A 19,166-nucleotide genomic window follows, 5' to 3' on the forward strand; every position below is an offset into this window, starting at 1 on the left:
ATACTTCCTATCTTTTGGGTTGCAGACACTAACATGCTGACCCTTTACACAACCAGTAGTAGAAATCAGCTGGCTTAGAAAAGCCCTCTTCAACTTTATGAGCATAATGCAGGCACAAATGGAACAAGTATGGAGATTCAGAGACTTGTCCGTGTACCGCTGAGAATTGAATTGTTGACTCCTCCATGGACATGTCTGCTATCATTTCATAGAGTCTAAGACCAGCAGAGATGATGGTGAGCATCTGGCCTGGCCTCCTAGATAACACAGACCATAGGGGTTCCCTGAAATAATTGCTCTTTGAACTAGAGCCTGTTTCTTAGGAAAAAGTATCCACTCCAGTTTGAAAACTGGCAGTGATGGAGACCCCTCCACAGCCCTTGGTAGGTTGTTCCAATGGTCAGTTGCCCTCACTGTCAACAAATCATTCCTTTTTACCCCCTGTGAATTTGTCCATCTTCAGCTTCCAGCTAAAAACCCACACGTGGCCTGAAGAAAGTGAAGACCACGCTAATAACCTGGCACTTGCCTTTGGTTGGGAAGTTTGAGCCCTTCGGGAACGAGGGCAGTGGTGAAGGGACAGGTTTGGCTGGTTATTTGGGTCGGGGCGATAGTGCCAGATGTCTGCTTAAGGGGGGATTCGTTTAAACGTCTGAGGTGACATGTGCTGAGGTTGCTTGGGCTATTACCAGAAAGCGCTTGTTGTCTCCCTGATGCTGCTCTCTGCCATCTAGTATGAGGGGGGAAATCAGTGTTTGTGTGTTGAGGGCAGGAGACAGTATTTCTGTGTTCACCAGGATTTTGTGGGATTGGGGAGCTGTATGAGAAGCATTTGCTGCAGCATTTCCCAAACTAATTTGGCACGGAACACTTGTGGGCTTGGAATATATTGACAGAACATATACATGCTGGGCCGGGGGAGTGGAGGGTTTCATATGGAAAAGTTGCCTCAGGTAATGCTCAAAGGTTGATTAAGAGAGCTATTTTGTAAGTGTCTTTATTTTACAAAGAACAAAAAATAACGAGAGTCATCTGAATGAACTACTAGCATCCTGATAGGACGGTTAGCAACCCTATAAGTATTAAAAATTATGTACATCCCTAAAACAAAACATCAGTATAACAGCCATAAGAAGGATGGTTAGTGCCATTCTTTCCTGTGGAAAAAATAGGACAATATTGTTCAAAAAAGAACTGTCCTTAAAGGTTAAAAATTTTTTTATGAAAAACCCAAAACAAATTAGTTGTAAATTTTATGGTTTTTATAAATTTTCTTTTACAGAAAACTCCTGAAAAACAAAAATAAGTAACATTTCACAGTTTCTTTAATAGGAAGAGTGTTTTTGCATCTTGTGAAAATCCACGTAATATTAGGAAGGATGCTGGAGGTTTGCATCCTTCATATGAGATGCGGCGTCACGTGATTTTTCTGAACACGACTCATGCCGAAACCATCCAGATCGACTTGATTGTTTTGGCACAAGTCGCATAATTACTACAGTATTATGAATGCATTATAAATAGTATTTAGCTTGTAGCTATATTAATATTCAAATACCTTAGAATTTTTGATATGCACATACTACTTGTCTACACTTGCCCCCAGCTTCGAAGGGGGCATGTTAATCAGGGTGATGGGAGATTACTAATGAAGTGCTGCAGTGAATATGCAGCAGTTCATTAGGTTAATTTTCCCCCGTGGCAACTTTGAAGCATCAAACTTCTAAGTGCCAGGATGCGTGTAGCCACGGGCACTTCATAGCGTCCGCGCTACTTCAAGGTGCCTTTACTTATCCAAGTTTGATGCTTCGACATTGCTGCAGGGGAGAATTAGCCTAAAGAAGTGCTGCGTATTCACCGCAGCACTTCATTAGTAATCTCCCATCACCCTGATTAACATGCCCCCTTCGAAGTTGGGGGCAAGTGTAGACCCAGCCATAATTGCATATTTAATACTTTAGAAGGAAAAATATTGCTAGCATCAAAATTTTTTCCTGGAACATCTATCCACGTCATGTGGAACATCAGTGTTTCGTGGAACACAGTTTGGGAAACACTGAACTATGGCATTGAGAAACAAACCTGTAGGAACTTGCACAGTTAAAGGTCTATATTGTACTCCAGTGGTGTCTTGGCTCACAGTCCAGTGTTGGGCATGGACTTTTGAAATGGTATAAACTCGTGCTCATATCCTTTGGTTAGGAAACGCATTGGGTATTGGCCTGTGCCCATTTCAAACATCTGTAAACAAGTCCAGCCAATGTTATTTCTGGCTCAGGTTAGGAAAGGACTTTTTTGTCTTTGCTTCACATTCAGCTGTTTTGTTCTTTGCAGACCTCTGCTTCGGTCCTGGCAGAAGAGCTACAGAAAGTGTAAGCAGCCCTTGACCTATATGTTTATGGTGGTGTTACTAGTTCTGCTGCCAACTCAATCTGTGGAAACTCTTAACCCCGGCCTAGCTCATCTGAGAAATGCTTGGGAAGGAAATGCTGTTGCTCAAGTTTTTAATTTTCTATTGTGTGTGGAAGCTCTTGGAAGCTGTAAATTTTTTTCCTATGCATTTCCCTTCCTCACCCCAGACTTTGAAAACATTGTGTGTGGCTGTGTGCACTGTGCGGGCATGAGAGCTGCCCCTCTTGACATCTGACTGTACAGATCAGTGACATGTGCAGAGCCAAGAGACTGTTAGTACAGCCTCAGAAGCAGAGCTCGTGGGGACTTGTCCCACTGAGAGGGGGAGAGAATTACAATGCACCAGGCTCTGTGCATGTCCTGGAAACTCTTTGCAAGCAGTAAAACAAAAATGACTGTGACTTCCAAAACAACAAGTAGTCGTGTGGCACCTCAGAGACTAATTTATTATTTCATAAGCTTTTGTGGGTAAAACCCAATTCCCAGAAAGCTCACAACCTAATAACGGTTCATCTTTAACCACAGTGTCCAATACACTTCCCATTCGTCACATGTGACGAACTGAGCACCGGGGTGGAGCGCCCTCTGCTGGCTCTGTGCACATGTCCCACCACTTGGCGCGACAGCAGCGGAGGCGGCTCCTCCTGTAGCCGTGGTGACCGCGGCTACTGGCCCAGCGGCTCTGGGGAGTCACTGGCAGTTTGTGTGGAGGGGTGTGTGTGCCTGGCTGTGGGGCAGGGTTGGGGGAAAGGTGCCCGGCTTGGGCAGGAGTGGAGGGGGGCTGGGGCCATCATCAAGTTGGTTTTAGACACCAGGGTGTCTTAAGTCCCAAACACTCTGCCAGTAGGAATGATTATGGCAGGCTTTGCTTTTGGGCTAGCTTAAAGTGCCGCTTAACACTTCACATGCATTTCTGCCTAGAAGGGCTTGTTGCATGTCACTCGTGTCTCTTATTTGCACAGAATTGCAGAAAAGGACAAACAGATAAAGCAGGTGGAGGACTCCTTAGTCAATGAACGCGCCAGTCTAGCCAGCAAAGAGGAGGAGCTCAAGGTAAGGAAATGCCTGTGTTGAAGGAAACCTGAATGATAGAGATCAAGCTCATTACAGAAGCTTTGACTGTGAACCAAAAGCCACAAAACCAGCCTCTCGTGGCCCTACATCACCTTCACTGATGCTCCCATGGGCACCGGGGTCAGCTTGCATAGATCTTCTGATAGGACCGGGAGCCAGGTTTGCTACAAGTGCCACTTTTGGGTGGGCTAGCATTTAGCTTACTGCCTTTCTTGTGCCTAAAACTAACTCCCATAGGGACTCAGAATTTAGTGTTTGAGGCTGTTCAGAGTGGATGGCGTAGGATCAACCTCCCCACAATGAAGTCCAAAGAGAACAAAAGAAATGAACTTAAGAATTAAATACCAATGTCAGAAAATCTTGATGAAAAACATAATAAACAACCAGAACTTAATTTCTGCAGCATAACTTGGTTACTTTATAATCCACATCTTTACAGTTCCACACACATGCACATAAAGAACAACAAATTAAGTGTCGATAGGTCCATCCCACAGAACAGAGAAGAAATTGGGAGTTCCCAGAAGCTTAAATTGAGTCTGTTATAGACTTTGGTAGCCAAAGATCCTACAATCTGCTGAGTAGAAAGCTCTGCAACATCTTATCTCCAAATGGTTGCACAAACTTCCAACTGGAACTCAGGCAGACTCTTCCTCCTCTGGAATCAGTGTTCACTAGTCACCCAGTTTAAACAGCCAAACCACTCATCTTAAGTATATACATTGAAGCATTTTGCAGCAGGGTATTTTATGTTAGAGTTAAGAAAAACGGCCTGTTTTCTACTCCTGTGGCCCAGCTTCTCCCAGTTGTCAAATTCCCCCCCACTACTTCGTTGCCACTTTTCTAAGCTGAAAATTCCCAGTCTTTTTAATCTCTTTATATGCCACCTGTTCCAACTCCCTAATGATTTTTGTTACCCTTTTCTGAATCTGTTCCAATGCCAGTATCATTTTTTGAGATGGTGACACATCTATACATAGTATTAAAGATGTGGGCATGCCATGGATTTGTATAGAGGCAATAAAAGAGTCTCTGTTTTTATTCTCTATCCCTTTTTTAATGATGCCCAACATTGTTTGCTTTTTTGACGGTTGCTGCACATGAATCCAAGATCTCTTGAGTGGTTATAGCTAAATTAGTCCCCATCATTTTGTACATATAGTTGGGATTATTTTTTCCAGTGTGCATTACTTTACATTTATCAGCATTTAATTTCATTTGCCATTTTGTAGCCAAATCATTTAGTTTTCAGAGATCTTTTTGATGCTCTTCAGTCATCTTTATTCTTAACTTTCTTGAGCAGTTTAGTATCATCTGCAGATTTTTCCCGTCTCACTCTTTATGCCCCTTTTTCCTCTCCCAATAGATCTCTGCAGGAGCTATCTCCCTGCTAAGTATGTGGTTTACACAGACAGTGAACCTTAAGGAGATAGGTTTGCCAGGTGTCTGGCTTTCCAATGGAAAGTCAAGTCAAAAAGGGAATGGGGCAGTGTCTGGTTACTGCAACCTTGGCAGGGAAGGGGCAGCCTGTAGCTCAGCCCTGAAGTAGCTCTTTCCATGGCCACATGCATGCACCATCTCAGGCCATGGGTGGCTCCTTTTAAGGGGCAGGGCTGCAGAGGAAGACGGAATGCAAGAGTTCCTGGGAATTCGGGTCAGGGGTTCCAAGCATGCAAGGAACTGTGCCCAGGAGGGAAGGAATGTGAGTTGCTCCATTAGCTGGCACTTCTCCCAATCACACCTTCAGGTAGCTCCAGGGTGGGGAGGGCTTGAGTGGGCAGGGACTGCTGGGCAGGCGTCTCAGAGGGAGTTGGAAGGCTGCTGTATGGGAGGGCTGTGTCCCACCTCGCCAGCAATGCTGCCTGGTCTATCCAATGCAGTTGTTTTCTGGCCTGCACACTCAGATGCTCTGCTGCAGCTTGGGGGTTGCTGGTCCTTGGGAGCTGCACATGCTGGAGCTCAATGGGGAAGAGCAGAGTGCTGGGGGGAGAGGGTGAAGAGATGAGTGGGATGGACCTGTGGAAAGAGATGGGGCAGAGATGGTGCCTCAGGAAATCCAGTTTTCAGACATTAGAAAGTTGGCCATCCTACAGGGAATTCAGGAATTCTCTTTGTGTTAATGTTAGGGTGAAGGAACAAAAGTTTGATACCATGTAGATTCAAGCACAAGGTCTTTATTACGCACAGGAGCCAGAGTGTCACTTCTCTTGTTAGGCTCAGTGAAACTGGCAAACAGCTGATTACAATGAACTATATAGGGTGCCAATGGGTGGAGGGAAGCAAAGGGGCCGTGTGTTCCCCAAAACCCCTGGACAGATCAGGATCTTGGCCCTTTTTAGGGTGAGTGGAATATTTGCACTGGAGAATACAGAGCGAGTTGAAATAATGTCTTTAAAAAGCAAATGAATTTATCTCTTTCTTTGTAGGTTGTACAGAATATGAATTTATCCCTAAAAACGGAGGTGCAGAAGTTACAAACACTGACAAATGAACAGGTAAAAAGACTGTTTACTTAACTCATTGCCAGTTTTTTGCCTTACATACAGCTGAGTAGTACCTTCCTTTGCAAGTAGCCTGGCTGATCTGAATGAAATTACTCTTGAAGGAGGGTGAAAGTATGAAGGCTACGGATCTGGGCTAATTAGAGATGAATTTTGAGAAACTGAACACTTAAGGAATTTCTTTTTAAAAAATATGCTCATTGAGCATTCCAATTACTTGAGTAAACAGTAAAAATTTGTTCTTAATACAAATTAATTTATATTTTCAAATCTGTTCCTCCAATACAGATGCAGATGATTGCATGTGAAATCTTGACAACTATATAAAATAATCATATATGCTCACCCTTCCTTGTTTTCAGTTCTCAACATCTGGCCCTTCGCCTTTCTGTCCTGTGGCCACGTTACTAAAATAGTTGAAAGCACTTTTATTTCATCATGATGAATCCGGGTATCTGAGTCCCAGTGCAGAGTACCAGTTGTTGACCATACAATATGGAAACTGTGAATTTGCAATATTTAAAAATGAATAAAGAGAACATTATTCCTTTTACTTATGCTGGAGACTAATGTGATGAAAGAACCAGCAAAACTGCCATATTTTAGCTTGAAGTATTGGGGAATGTGAGGTAGATTGGGTCTTGTGATGTAATATGTTAAGACTGTTAATCCTCTTTATATCTAGGCCGTTGCTGCACATGAAGTGGAAAGGATGCAGAAAAGGTAGATTAAATAAAATAAATCCAACCAGCATTTGGTAATCAGTTTTTTGTAGACTGTTGTTTGTACCTTTAATTGAGTTGATGCTTTTTGTAAGAAAAGGGAAGCATTTTAACTGTGTAATTTACTGTCTTAGTATTCATATGAAAGACGACAAAATAAGAGCACTTGAAGAGCAGCTACAAGGACAACTTGCCCAAGTTTCAAACACAAGGGAAGAATTCAAGGTACTGTGCTCTTTATTAAGCTTATTAGTAGCATCTTCTAAATATCTGAAAGATTTCGTAATAGTATAAACACCTGCTCTGATTTACAGAGTGCGGCTGTGTGTTTTCAGTTGTAAACAGAAATATCCGATTGTGCTGGCATCCTATCAGGATGTCATTGCACTAGTGGCAAGCTATGTAATTAATTATATCCATGTTAAAATCCATTTAAATGTAGTGATTGCCTCTAAATAGTTAATGAAACTTTGGAAAGGGCAAGACGTTCAGTAATAACCATATGCAGGTTTTTCTGCAATTCATATTGGAAATACATCTCCCTCGGTACTGGTGCATATATGGTTTGGATTGCTGTGTTGCTGGTGATGTGATTACAAATTTTTCTTAAAATCCTTAACAAAGGTAAAAATATCTGATTTTTGCTTTTCACTTAAAACGCCTCTTCTGTTATATGATGACTAAGCCATTCATTAAAGTTTATAGTTCTGACCACATTTTAATTCCTTTGTGCAGAGCTATATGTATTTCTGTCTTTGGTGCACACAACAGCAAAACATATTTACGAAAGAAACAACAAAACCTATCCAAATGTAAGGTGTACACCTGCTGAGCGTGGTTCACTGTCTCATGTAGTGGCACCTAGACGACTTAGAAAGAGACTGAGTCTTCTCTACAGCCTTACGTGAGAGCCAGCTGGTGTTAGCTCAAACTGTAGAAGCCCCTGCACTAAGTTTCAGAGGTCCCTGGTTTGAGTCAACCTTTTGGGTGTTACACAGACATCTTTGCATGTGAATGTAGACCTTTATAAACCAAGGTCTGCTTCCTGATGGTGGTTCCATCAGCAAAGTGGGATAGCACTTTTGCACCTCTTCCCAAACAAGATTAGCTCCACTGTGAGCTGAGACATGACCTTCCAGTGTAACCCAAAAAAACAGGGTAAGTCAATGGGCAGACTGTGGTCCAAATCTGGACTGTCAGATGCTTTTCAACAGACCCCAAAATGAATTTATTTACCGCCCCCCCGCCCCCGGAATGCTGAGAGATGTAGCTGTCTTGCATCGGAGAGAAAAAGACAAAATGGGATGAGTGTCAGAGAGGTAGCTGTGTTAGTCTGTGTCTTCAAAAATTAGTAGTCCTGGGGCACCTTATAGACCAACAGATTTTTGGAGCACAAGCTTTTGTGGGCAAAGACCCAACATATCAGTTAGTCTATAAGGTGCCACAGGACTTCTTGTTGAAAATGGGATGAGTAACCTAGGGCAAAATGAATTGATTCTCAATTGTAACTACTTGTGTGAATAACTGATCTTCTAGTCTGTTGGGAATTCTGGGGGGAAAAAATGCTTCATGTCAACCTGAGGGTGAAGTTCTGGAACTTTGAGCATATGGAGGAATCAAAAGTTCAGTACATTTCATTTGGATAATAAGCGCTTTAAAACATTTTTAATTGGGGGGGAAAAATTGAAACCATTGGTTTGAACCCAATTTAAGTGGTTTTTCTTGGCACCGCATACAACTTGGCTAAATGGACACAATTTTTGTGAAACGTTCGTGTTGTTGAATCTTCATTTTTTCAACAGTCAGTGTCTTTTGGCTAAAAAAAAAAAAAAAAATCACCAGCTCTAATCACAACTCTGGTTCTCCCTTTTTGGTTATATCCATTTCCTGTCTAAACTGGCCTGATAAAGCTTCTGGGTAGAAATGATGGGTTTTGTAGTCTATAAAGTGCCTAGCACATTTTTAAGGATTCTGAAAATCATTGGTACAAGTGATGGAAGCTGGGATCTAAAAATACATGCTGCTAGAGCTAAATGTAAATTTTAAAACAAAACTGCATGATGAATAATTGCATCTCCTGTCTTCTCCAGCACATGTGCAGACAATCGGCAAATTGTGGACAAATAGCTAGAGCCCTGCAAATCCAAGGATATCCACTTCATATTCACAGATATCTGCATCTGTGGATATGGATGCAGATATCCGTGGCTCATTTTTGCAGATATGGATGCAGATGCAAATTTTGCATCTAGAACCCTGTAAATTTGCAGATGTCTGCTTTATATATCCGTGGGTCTCTGCATCCTTGGACGTCAATGTGGATATCTGCAGCTTTTTTTTGCAGGTACAAACTTCATGTCTGTGCAGGGCTCCATACAGAGCTGTAAAATGAATTCAAGTGCATAGAAACTAATATGGGTTTTAGCTGAGCTAATAGGATGTCAAAGGTGAGCAGTGAGGGCCCAGCTGTAGTCCTGATGCTTTCAGTATGGATGATAACGTAGTGATCCCAGGGATCCTAAATTCATTGTTCTCTCCAGAGTCTGTAAAGAAACACCTTTTATGTTCTGCTCTTCACAGTTCCAAAGTTGGCATCTCAAGCAATACTAAGTTGATGCCAGTTTCAGGGGAAGTGTCTATGCAGTAATTTGTGAAAATGGTGTTTGTTGGAATGCAGTGTTTCAAAACCAGCAAGCCAGCGTAGCTCTGCCCTTTTTTATGGTTTTGATTTCCCAGTTCAGATGTGGTTCCTTTTGTACTGTGCTCCAGAGAAACTGTTTTGTCTTGAGAGTGATTGTTAAAGGGAGAGGAGGGACCCACAGTATGATTACTTGCCATCTTGTAGGCATCTAATCCCTCAGCTGGAGAATGCAGGACTCTGCAAATACATCTGTTTTTGCTGTGTTCTTAAATATTTTCAGGTAGTTTTGCAAGCACCTGGGAAGTGATAGTAAAACCTGTGCTTTACAAAATGAACATTTTGTAAAATCCAGCACTAGGTTGAACTGGTATTAATAAGTGGTGTGCTGTCGAAGGAGAGAAGAGATTTCACTGTGTCACATACAGATCAACAGCTGGAGGATAAGGACTATTTCTCTTGGATGTCTGGGGACAAAAGTCTGTATATTTCAAGGAAGCAAGAAAGAGGGAAAAGCAGTTCTTCTTGCAGCCAACAAAATAAAGCAGTTTGGGTCTGGAGATCTGAACTGTTGGCTTGCTGTCTCCTTCCAGAGTCTTAAGGGTCAAAACAAAGCCTTGGAATTGGAAGTTCATAAGCTGCAGGCTCTCTTGTCTGAGCACGTACAATTGATATGCATTGATGTCTTATTCAAGCCAGTGCTGTTGGCTTTTGTTTCAAAGAGGCTCCCTAGGCAAGTTGGGAGAAAGCTCAGCTGCATTTGCCATTGCTTTCAGAGCTCTAGTTTCAGTACTGCAAGGTGGAAGGTCCTTTGTGACCCTAGCCGCTAAGTCAACCTGCTGGATGTAAAGGATCCAATAGAGATCCTCTGGAAGCCAATATTGAGTCAAAACAGGGGGCAGATTATCCAAGCAGTTGACAAGCCAGTCTCATGGGTTAAATATAACTTGGTAAGCCATGCTACACCCTCCTCCAGTGACTTTTCAAGTCAGAGGTTGACACTCTCTCTTTCCTGTTGTATGTATGCCACCGGGCCAAGCCACCAACGGGGCCATTTAGACATCCGAGATGTCTAGGTTCAAAATCCCTGGGGGTGTTTTTCATCCTTATTTTTGAGGCTTGCCCAATGGGTGTTCTTGTGAATGGGCTTCTCCTTCCCCATGGGTCTTGATGAGCTCTCAGACAGTGTGTTAAAATTATAGCTTGGTCGGTTGGGGCTTGTTGCAGCACATAGTATGGAAGGGCAGGGTGTTACAGGAGAATGAGACGCGCTCTGGCAGTGGAAGGAGCTGCACGTCATTGTCACTATGCATGAGACTCCTTCTCTTGCTTGAGTTAATCAGTGAGATTAGAGACTAGTGCCCCAGTGTGGGAGCAGATCGGGGCCCTTCAACAGATAGTGGGGACTCCTGGCTGTGACATGTGGCAATAAAAACTGGTCATTCTGCAAGGCAAGCTAATGGGTACAGGGCTGCTCTGTCTTTTTGTCGTGGGTCACTATACATAGATGTGATGCAAGGCTGAGTGTGGAGGTAGGTTCTTGGAGCCAGTGGTATGGTTCTTCTCATTTGCCCCACACAGCCGCTTGTTACTAAGAGCCTTTCCTATCTGAGCCAAGGTTTTAGTGTATTCACTTGAACAGGAATGGGAGGTGTAAGAAATCCTGCCACTGACCTTCAGCTCTCTGTGTGTATGTTGGAGCAGAGCCGCTGGGTTAGGTCCCTTAACTCCTTCACTGCTTTTGGTGCTCTTGGTTTCACTGCTGATGTAAATCATTCAGGAAATTCTGTCCATTTGCAAAGGTGGTCTGACACTCTTCCCTCAGTCAGGGCACTGGTCCGGTCCCTGCTGCAGACTGATGCTTTTACCACATTGTGTCACTCACCTACCAGTTGCCAAACTGAATTGCCTGATAGTTTTCCCTGGAGAGGACCTGGAAGTCGTTTGTCACCAAGAGGCCTCCTTGTTCTGTGGCAGTAGCCTTTCATCTACGGCAGAGACCTGTGACAGGACAAGGGGCAAAAGTGCCATATTTCTTAGCCAACAAAAATGCTAGGCTTCACCATAAGCAACATAAAACTAAAATGGACCTTAAGTTTGTATGCCTTTGTGTTTTCAGTCTACCCGACTGCACCTTTTTCTAATCCACCTTCCCTTGTCTAAAGGCCCACTGACTTGCGTAAAGAACGGTGGTTACTCTTAGGCTAGGTTTACACTCAGCAATTGTGCAGCTGGAGTCGATTTGTCTGCAGTCGACTTATCTGGCTGCCCTCACTGAGGGAAGTCGACAGGAGAACTTCTTCCATTAACCTCCCTTACTCCTTCCAAGATTGAGGAGTACAGGGGTCAACTGTTGACCACTGATAATTTGATTTCACACATCCCCACTAGGTGCATGAAATTGAACCCTAGAAAACCGACCCTAACCGGGTTGATCTTCCAGGTAGTGAAGACATGCCCTTACTCTAATTCCTTGTCTCTTAACTGGAATGCTCCTCCCCCACCGCCACATACCTTTTTCTTTACCTAGCAGACAAGCTGTTAGTGGCTGCCTATAAAAAGCAGCAGCAAAAGCTGTTGCTTTACCCTTCTACTATACATCCTGCTGCCTCAGATTTTGAAGTCTGTTTGGTTGGAGTTATTTTATGTCCGACTGCAGTTCCAGTCTCCAGTAGCAGCTTCTACCCCTGGAATGGCTCCATTGTTCTAAAGGGTGACAGTTAGAGATTCTTAACTGGCATCTTGGAGTCACTGCAGGGTTTTCTTGAGCTGCTTCTTCCTCGAGGCTGTCATTACACAGGCTGCTGCCAGCATGCCCTGCTGTTGGCCCTTGCACAGGTGCACAAGCCAGAGCCTGGTGCGTGAGGCGTCAGCTGAGCACAGTTTTGGAAGAATGTAGAAGCTCATCTTGTTTGCACTAGAAGGTGTTCGGGGGTGTGGGCAGGAAACTGAGAGCCAGGCACCGCAGAGTGTTGGCTGCCCTGGATGCTACTGACCTCATCGTCTAACTTAGGGGACAGCTGGAAATCAGCTGTGATGTCCAGAACTCCTTGCTGTTTGTGAGCTAATATGAAGAGGGCAAAAGTTGGCCTGGCCCAGAGCCCACTATTCTAACAGATTCACATTCCTCTTTGCAGCAGCACTATTAAGGGCACACGTATGACAACTCTACCTCTTTGACTAGTTTTAATTCAAAAACTAACCAGTTTTTTAATGATCATACTAATCGGTCCTTTCTTTTACTAATATCTTAAATCAATATTGATCCAATTGGTGACCATCTTTTCCTACTTTAATTTGTAGGCTAATAAAGAGCTGTTGGAGCAACTGGAAAGGAGGTAAGGGCTATTTAGTTCTTGTCAAACTCAGATACATATTTGATCCTGTGGTAGTGAGATTACTATTGTTTTTTCCCTGAAAATCTCTTGAAGGGCCAGCTGTTTCTTCCTGGCAAATGTCTTGTAACCCACTTGTTTACTTTCTCAGTATTACCGAAAAGGAGGATAAAATAAAGACAGTTGAAGAACTATTGGAAGCTGGGCTCATACAAGTGGCTAATAGGGAGGAGGACTTGAAGGTAAAAATCTCAGTCACTATTATCAGTGGGAGATAGACACAGCAGTGTCTCATGTTATGTGTAATTTTTTTGTCTCTGGGTCCCCTGTCAGGGTTCCAAGATAGTCATGTTTTTTTTTTTTTTTTTTTTGGAGACAACTTGTTCACATCCTGTTGCCGAGGTTTTTGTGCACTAGCTAGATGAGTATATTCTTCCTGGGGAGTTTGGTAACATTCTAGTTTGACAGGAATAAAAAACAAATGCGATCGAAGGTGTACACGTCCAGAGTCATTACTTGCAAGTTTCTGTCTAGAAAAAGCTATTTAAACTCTTGGGATTATTGCTTCGGCTTCTGTGATTTTTCTACTCTAAGAGTAGTAGGCCAATCAAACTTACTTCTAAGTGGACAATAAAAGTATTTGTAATTACATCATCATGGACGAATGTTAGATTTGTAGGAAGCCCAGATAGCAATAGTGGCAGTGTGGCACTTGCGTCCATGTGCAGCTGCCCAGAAGATCGCACCTTTCCTATAAAACACCCATCTGGGCTTGAAGATCTATGTATTTGTAAGGGACAGGCTCCACCAGAGACTGAAGCCAACTGCCATGGAAAAAATTAGTTTGCACTAAAAGCAACAGCCTGGTTGATAAGCAACCAAAGTTGCACTGGGCACATCATGCTGGTGCTTTTCCACTACTGCAGCTCCCTGTGAGTGAGTTTTCAAGGCTTGAAGACTTGCATTCACAGCTCTCCAGTTTAGTGAGTTGGTTCTAGCTGCCCGAGAGCTCTCCCACTAGGGAAAAGTTTGTTTTGGAGAAGGGAGGATGTTCAGAGGCAGAACAGAGGCCGTGGAACTTGGTATCAGATGAAATTTCAGTGACTGCTCAACTTGGTGCAAACCCTTTTTTGACTGACTTTGAAAGAATTGTTTCCACACTCCTCTTACCCATGCAGCTGTACTATAATTCTGTCCTAGCCCTTTAATTATACTTTCTGGCAAGGAGAAGAGGAGAGACTGTTGCTGTTATCTGGATGGTGCTATGACATAAACTGCAGGTGTACATATTGGCTAGGAGGTTTTTAGGGGGGTGAGAAAAGTTGATGGGTGTTTGAAGAGGGTGTATATTTCAAAACTGGTGATGCTTATTTCACAGTGGTAAAAATAAGAAAAGGAAACTTTTTAGGATAGAAGAAAAAAATACTGGCTTCACTTGACGTATAAAACTAAACTAGATAGAACATTCTAGTCTGGCAGGGTATGGGGATATCTGAGCTAATCAGTCTCTTCCCATTTTTAATTTCTAGTCTGTTTCAGTGGGAGTCAGTTTAATTGAGAGATCTAAAACTCGAAGGAGAGTATTACTTTTATTAGGCATCATCCGAAGAGCACTGAAGAAATTTTTGATTTTTTTTTTCTGTTTCCATTTTTCCCTTTTTTTTTTTTTAAAAGGCACTTCGAGCAGAAAACTCATCCTTGAAAAAAGAAGTTCAAAATCTGCAAATTCAGCAGTCCAGCCAGGTAGTACATTAACTCCTAAGCTATATGATTTACAAACTACATTAAAAGAACACAAGAAAGATTTTAAAGTCAAGCACTTGAAAGTAAGGAAATGCCATAATCAAGACTTTAATTCAGTCTCCCTGTGGTTCCATAAAATTTTGTTTCCAGCCACCAGTTCTGGTTCTATGTTCTGTGCTCTTATTTAGCTGTAATTTACCCCACATGTCTTCCAAGAGCCCAGTAAGCAGTGGAAGTGTCTAGCAGCATTACCAACAGTTTTAACCTCCCATGTTCTGGCAAATTATCATCTGGAGCTGGTCAGGTCCCAAGAGTACAGGACAAGAGAGGTTCAGCATATATATATTTACTGATTTTTGAGTTCTAGAAATGTACAATATCTATCCCCAGTTTGCCCTCCTTTAATGGTTGCTCAAAAGCAATCTAAACAGAGGAATTAGCAGTCCAACAGCAAATCCTAACCCACTTAAACCAGCCCATTGGCAAAGGAAAACCTCTGCCTCTTGCTTCCCCTATTAGCTTAGTCCCCATTTATTGCAGTCCTCCCAAAGGCTCATGGAAACAAGTGCCATGATCACGCTCTGGTGATACTGAAGTCTTTTAGGTGCAATGTATCCATGATAGCCTGTTTTTACCTACATGTACTAATAAACCTACCCACATGAGTGACAAAGCATGACTTGTGCTTGTACGCAGCATTTTTGATGACACGGTGAATGCTATGTCTGACCTGACAAAAGGATTGGTGACCTTCAGGGCCTGAGAGAGCCAGCAAGAGGTTTTGAAGCTGCTGTCATCTTGATCTGTGTTTGTACAGCTCCTGTAACGATGAGGTCCTAGAGCAGGACTAAGGCCCCTAGACATAGGCAATTCCAGTGCATTAATGGTATGCCTTGGCCATTGTTAAAGAAGCACTGACTGGGATTTATCTCACAAAATATTGGCTGTTAATAACTCCCATTGAACCTTTTCTTTCTGGGGAAGTTTATTCTGAAGTGAGCTGCAATAACTTTGATGGGTTTCCTGACAATGGGGACACTGGTCCCCTAGGAATCACCCGAGATCACCACAGAAGCCGTTACATCCCCAAGCTTTGATGAAAACTTTGGGCTTCTGTAAATGCAATCCAAATTCACAGCAGTCTGTTAGAGCTTGCAAAGGTCTGTCCTCCATTCCTTTACTGCCACTGCCTGTCTGTTACTTTGAACTCTTCCATCTCTCTGAACTAAGTATTTGTTTTGCTCAGATTTCTTTCGAATCCATGGTGGAAGAACTTCAGAAAGTGTAAGTCATCTTACGAAGCTCTTATACCTCTGTTCCTGTTCACCCTGTTCTTCTGGAACTTTCAATTTTGATCAGTGGACAGAGTTTGCATTGATGTGTTGCATGGGGTTCAACTAATGTGTCTGAAAATCTAGTACTCAATCAACTAAATAGCATAGGGGATAGGAGCTGTGTTCCAAAAGTTGATTTGTAAGTCTATTTGTTTGGCGCTTGGAGTACATTTTCCCTAGAATCAATGTTCTAAACTGGAATTAGGCTCCCAGGCTAGCCCACAAGAGCCTAATTAACCCATAATGTAGCTGAAATAGTGTATATTTGTAATGTGAAATAGGAGAACTTGTTTTTTATTTAACCTTTAATGGTGGTGCTTGAGTAAAGGCTGGTTTGGAGGATAGGAGGCAGGTGGAGATTCTGACAGGGGCTTGTAGACGTCCCTCAGCCCCATGGGCCCTGTGCCAGATCCTGTGACCAGCCGCATCCCCTGGCTGCTCTATGCTCCCTACCCCTGGGGTCATTGAGCATGGACCGGAGGAGCAGGGGATGTCCATACGGCTGGCAGAGAGAGGTTGTGGTTTCCACCTTCAAAGCACCAGCCGCTGGCTGCATGACTACCCACTGCTCCTCTGGCTAGCATGTGTGCTCCTCCTCGCAACCACCTGTGCCTCTTGGTGCCGGTGTGCCTCTGTTTGCATATGCAGATATTTAAGTCAGGGAGTGTCTACAATGAAGAGACTTCGTCTAGGTTGTGATGTCTCCTCTCTGTTCTGTGCTCAGAATCCATGAGAAGGATGGAAAGATAAAACTGGTGGAAGAGCTCCTGGAAGGTGAAGCCCTAAAGGTTGCAAACAAGTCGAAAACGGTTCAGGTACCTGTCAGAATAGTGCTTGTTGCTTTCTGTGCCTGTGCCATGAACTTCCATTTATGCTTGCGTTGCATGAGGTAGCGGTAAACTTGTAGAATCCATTTTGTGGGTGATGTCTTCATTGGCCAATCCTGTCTGTTTTGTCATTGAAAAGGCTTTGACACAGGAAATAGAGGCTCTGAAAGAAGATGTAAGAAATTCCCAGCTTGAGATGGAAAAACAGGTAAAGTTCCTTAGAGCTGGAAGCATAAGGCAGCCTTGCAGTGGATACTTTGTGTACTAACCTATCTATTTTATTGGGGACTGGCTGGATGAGGCCTTGTGAAGTTGGCTATAGGCAAGGCCTTTCATTTCTGGTTCTTTGTTTAACACTTCCTGGGAATTTCAGTGTTACAAAAATTAAAAAAAAACCCCACACATACAAAAATCAATGAAATTGTCAATTTTCTGGAAATGTACCAGGACTAATACTGTGAGGGACAGGAAGAAACCTCCAATGAACAGAGAAGTAAGAGCACTTCTGACTGGACTCCCTGCTCAAGCAGAAAGGGCAGTCTGGCAAGCTTGGTGGCTCAGAAGATGTGGAGAGAGAATCATCTGGGAACCTCATTCTGCCTCTGTTTACCCCTTTTGCTGCCAGGCCAGCTTTACTAGGAGAGATGTTGGATCAGTTACTTAAGCTGCCTGAGATAGTGAGCCATCATCTTTACTTCTGGAGCGGGGCGTGGGTCTCATGGGTTCCCCTCAGGCCCACCTAAGTTTCTAAGATACTGCCTTTTCTTCCACAGCAGGGAGTCTGGTCTGGGAAGTTCTGGGACTTTATTTAGCACTGCTGTACACATAGGCACACCTGCCTGTATCTGACATGGCATTTAACAGACAGCCTCATTTTAACATTTGGACTACTTTAGTTTTAGCAAGTACATCTACTTAAAGTGTATTGGGGTTTTCTTAAAATAATCAGCCTCTTCAGGTCCTGAGTGGTCCAAAACTCAGGTGAAAATCAATTTTAAAAAAAAAAGGCGTTTATTAAACCCTCGGAGCTTTCTGGTAAAAATTGCCACAAATCAGAATGAAGGCCTTGTTATAGGGTACAAATCTATAAAGCTGCCATGGAACAGACGTCTGCCATGGCCACCCCGTAACAGGTACTCGAGTTGTGGTTACTGGTGAGACACTTGGTGGGAAGTCCTGTAGCTCAAAGCTCTGCACAGTTCCAGCAGTTACACACCACCGTTAAACACAGCCAAGGCACCCTCCAGAGATCCGATCCCTTTGAGTGCAAATAGTGAAGGAGCTTCCTCTCACTGTCCTGCTTCAGCTGCTCTGCCAGCTCCAAGCTACTGTTTCAAAGTTGTTCTTGCCCAAATTTTCTTCTTGCCCAATCACATCTTTCCTCTCTAAAGCCGGGGGGGGGGGGGGGGCGGGCTCTCCAGACATACGCCAGCCATTCTCTTCCTTAAAGAACAAGTCTTTGCAGTGTCAGTTTTCATTCCCTTTACCAGGAGCTAAGAGCCAGAAAAAAGGCAGGTTTCGTATGTAACTAGTTTTTAATGCCTCAAGCAATGGGTGACCTTTCAGAGCCCGTTTTGCAGGCTGCCCGCTCCATCTTGCTGTCAGGCAGTTGCTTGATATTTCGTCTGTACTTTATTTTCTCAATTTCACCCCATTGTTCCTAGTGACAGCTCAGTGCATTACCCTCACTTGCCTCTCTTGTTGGTGCTCGTCGCCTTCAAATAGTTAGTTAGGTGGTGTTTGCTGTCTTAGGCAAAGTCTTAAACTTCATTTTTTCAGTTTAATCTTTTCTCAAAGCAATCCCTCCTGGGATCACTCTGCTTTCCCCCCTTAATTCTCTGGTAGATCACCCAGAACTGAACTCATTATACAGCTGCAGTCTCATGAGAGACATAGGACACTACCTCCTAGAAATGCTGCTCAGGAGGTGATTGATGTGTGTTTGCAGCCCTCAGCTTCCATCTGCAGTGCATTGTGAGAGATGCTGTGAAACCCCTGTGCACAATGGAATGGTGGTAGTATGCTGGTTGGGCCCTCTTGACAAGCCAGTCCTCACTGGCGCTGAAACAACTGAGGCTCTGACACTGTTCAGCTCTGGTGCCTAGTCTGTTCTGAACAGTAACTAGATCCCCTTAAGCTTTTGGGCGTGCATGCAGATGTAGACATGAGGTGCTCCTATAGTGGAGCAAACATTACTTCCCACTCTGCATTTTTCTGCTGTAGACAAGGCCTTGGACATAGTTCAGGTACTAACGGAGTACTGGCGCAGGGTCCCACCTGCTGAAGTTGCTGGGCACGGAGTTATTGTGATTCCTGCCAGGTCTCTCTCTAGGAGAATGGGTCATGGGCTGGTAGTCTGCTATTCTGATATAGAATTCAAAAGAGAAAATATTCCAGGTAAGCCTGGGCGCTCTCTTTATCCGCCCACAAAATTAAATGCTGTATTTGGTTTGGTCCTTTGGACAGAGACTTAAAGGGGCACCATTAGTCTGAAGAGCCAATTTAAAAATCTCTTGTGTTGAAATCTAAATTATTAAGAGACCATCTGTTTTGAACTTTACTCAGAGTGGTTTGTGAATC

General features: G+C 43.4%; 1 protein-coding gene across 3 annotated transcripts in view; it reads left to right on the plus strand.

Moving 5' to 3' along the window:
- Positions 1-19,166, plus strand: part of KTN1 (kinectin 1) — a 111,073-nt gene that overhangs the window by 64,680 nt on the left and 27,227 nt on the right. For all 3 annotated transcript variants that reach the window (XM_074996238.1, XM_074996240.1, XM_074996239.1), the window contains exons 13-23: positions 2,335-2,372; positions 3,375-3,465; positions 5,913-5,981; positions 6,673-6,710; positions 6,844-6,934; positions 12,651-12,685; positions 12,834-12,924; positions 14,357-14,425; positions 15,672-15,709; positions 16,484-16,574; positions 16,726-16,794. In XM_074996238.1, coding sequence (XP_074852339.1) covers positions 2,335-2,372; positions 3,375-3,465; positions 5,913-5,981; positions 6,673-6,710; positions 6,844-6,934; positions 12,651-12,685; positions 12,834-12,924; positions 14,357-14,425; positions 15,672-15,709; positions 16,484-16,574; positions 16,726-16,794 — 720 coding nt within the window. The remainder of the gene's footprint in view (positions 1-2,334; positions 2,373-3,374; positions 3,466-5,912; positions 5,982-6,672; positions 6,711-6,843; positions 6,935-12,650; positions 12,686-12,833; positions 12,925-14,356; positions 14,426-15,671; positions 15,710-16,483; positions 16,575-16,725; positions 16,795-19,166) is intronic.

The sequence above is a fragment of the Carettochelys insculpta genome, chromosome 6 (genome assembly GCF_033958435.1).
Source record: "Carettochelys insculpta isolate YL-2023 chromosome 6, ASM3395843v1, whole genome shotgun sequence".
Taxonomy (NCBI): Eukaryota; Metazoa; Chordata; order Testudines; family Carettochelyidae; genus Carettochelys; species Carettochelys insculpta.